This window comes from Cyprinodon variegatus, unplaced genomic scaffold (assembly GCF_000732505.1).
Source record: "Cyprinodon variegatus isolate N-32 unplaced genomic scaffold, C_variegatus-1.0 Scaffold660, whole genome shotgun sequence".
Lineage (NCBI taxonomy): Eukaryota > Metazoa > Chordata > Actinopteri > Cyprinodontiformes > Cyprinodontidae > Cyprinodon > Cyprinodon variegatus.
Genome location: NW_015151113.1, coordinates 25,479 through 27,789, shown reverse-complemented (window position 1 = coordinate 27,789; position 2,311 = coordinate 25,479). Strand labels below are relative to the sequence as shown.

The 2,311-nt window shown below is 44.2% G+C and overlaps 1 protein-coding gene across 1 annotated transcript in view; it reads left to right on the top strand.

Annotated features, from left to right (window-relative positions):
* The window catches only part of LOC107096935 (ras-related protein ORAB-1-like), a 9,035-nt gene that overhangs the window by 3,635 nt on the left and 3,089 nt on the right, over window positions 1-2,311 (top strand). The window contains exons 4-5 of the mRNA XM_015393849.1: window positions 980-1,075; window positions 1,393-1,524. Of these exons, the coding sequence (XP_015249335.1) occupies window positions 980-1,075; window positions 1,393-1,524 (228 nt within the window). The remainder of the gene's footprint in view (window positions 1-979; window positions 1,076-1,392; window positions 1,525-2,311) is intronic.

The window sequence follows — 2,311 nt, the reverse complement described above, 5'->3', positions numbered from 1 at the left end:
TGTCGCTTTGAGACATCTGATTTGCCGTCGCATTTGTACAAAGTAGCTACGTGGTTGAAGGAGAGACACACAGCAGCACTCAGTGAATATTAACCAGCAGATAGGAGGTTCAAAAAATTAGAGATGCTGCCGAAAAATCAGTTTGTGTGACATATGGAGCTTTTTCAGCTAAAAATGGCAACAGGATGTAAGTTTAAACAAGTTAGTATTATAATGCAAGAACGCATAGTTTGTTCTTCTTTACTAGTTAAAAAAATCCGGGCGTCTCAGAGGACCATGACTCCCACTTACAGGTTAACATGTTTTTTTATTGAACAGATGGAATGAGGCTGCAGAGCTTCTACACATCTTGAAATTTCGTTTCTGGCATCATTATATAAGTAAAGATATTGTGACGCTTATAATGTTCTCACGTCAAATTATCTGAAAACGTACTTTTATTGAACAATGGCAACAGAAACGAGAACTTATATCTTAATACTCTGTGAGCGCTAACCTGGAAGCTGCTGCTGCTGCAGCAGTGCATGCTGGGTAAAGAGGGAGGTACAAGAACAACATCCAGGGACTTTGTCCGTTCTCAGTCTGGACCAGTACTAGGGCTGAGGCTGATGACGTCTCATGAGTACATGAGAACGCACAAGTACTCATATTAAGAAACGGCCACTGACTAAATTCAAGATGGCTGTCAAAAACGTCACTGTTTGGATGGAGCAAGAATTGCCGTAAATCTATAGAAGAATAAACTGAAATGAATCTGGCGCCTAAAGATGTGATTTGTGGTGGTGCACCCTAGGGGGCGCCATGGATCCTCAGATGAACATGTGATGGAGCAGAACAGATGTTGGGCCTGATGGAGAAGAAGAAAGTCTGAGTAGAGAAAAGAGGGATAAACATGTTCTGGTGGATCTGGTTAACAGATCTTAGGGAGGTTTAACAAAAAAAACCGTCTCTGATGTTCTCCATGTCCTGCTCTCCACAGTGGGACACAGCGGGCCAGGAGAGGTTCCGGACGATCACATCCAGCTACTACAGAGGAGCACATGGCATCATTGTGGTCTACGACGTCACAGACCAGGTTAGTCCAGAGCTCCTCATCGTCCGGTATGAAGCTCCCGTTAAAGTCCAGCAGATGCCAACCGAGGATGAGATGACCGGACAGTTGTCCGCAAAATTCCATGGTAGCATCTGTTTCTGATGGCTTCATCGGGATGGCGCATCATCAAGAGCAATCTATTCCCCTTCCTCTCATATCATTAATATGCAGTTTGTTTCGTCTCCCCAGCCATGTTTTTGAAGAACTTAACTGACTCAGACTGTAGCCTTATGGGAGCACACTGGTCTGCATGTTTGGACCGGAACCACCTGCTAACAGCTCTGTGTTCTGTCTCTCAGGAGTCCTTCAACAACGTCAAACAGTGGCTGCAGGAGATCGACCGCTACGCCAGCGAGAACGTCAACAAGCTGCTGGTGGGGAACAAGTGTGACTTGACCACCAAGAAGGTGGTGGACTACACCACAGCTAAGGTAGAGCCCCAGTCTGCTGTGAGGCCTTCTCAAATCATACATTTAGCAGCACAGAAGCTCCCTGTTCCATTTGGAGAATTGGGAACGAAGACAAGCTAAGCTAACCCCCTGATTCCACATCCTCTGTCAGCGCTCGGCCACGCACGTCCTCCATACGAGGAGCATGTTAATCACGAGAGCTGATCCACATCCACCCATACTCCTCCGCATGTCACCGTCCACGTACGTCTTCTCCGTCCTTCACCGTCAAAATACGGAGCAAAGTACATTTTTTTCTCCGCTCTGGCCAGGTCAAGATCTGCACCAAACAGGAAAAAAGCGTGAAGATCCGGTTTGTCAAATTAAAATATAGTAACGACAGATCGGTATCTACATATAAGAGCAAAATTCCTATATATTCCCAAAAACTAAGACCGTTTAATGAAATATTGGATGCAAACTATTGGTTCTTCAACATACCAGGAAGACGATTTCTTGGAGGCTTAAAAGTTTAACCAAATCTAGTCTTCCAAGAGCGCCTCTCACAACTTCAAAACAAACTTCTTATTGCAGGCTTGGATGAAGAGATGCTGAGTTTGGAGGTAGAGAACAAACATAGTTCATGAAAACCATGGATGATCCTAGATATCCCCGTTACAAAAATCCACAACAAAAAGAAAATACTTGGACAGAAGCTGTGCATACGCTGGTGGGGATTTTTTTTTTATTATGTCATATTAAATTAAGTGTTCATTTCCCTTTTTTCACTCCTATGAATTGAATAATACTGCACAGATTCTCCTCGAGC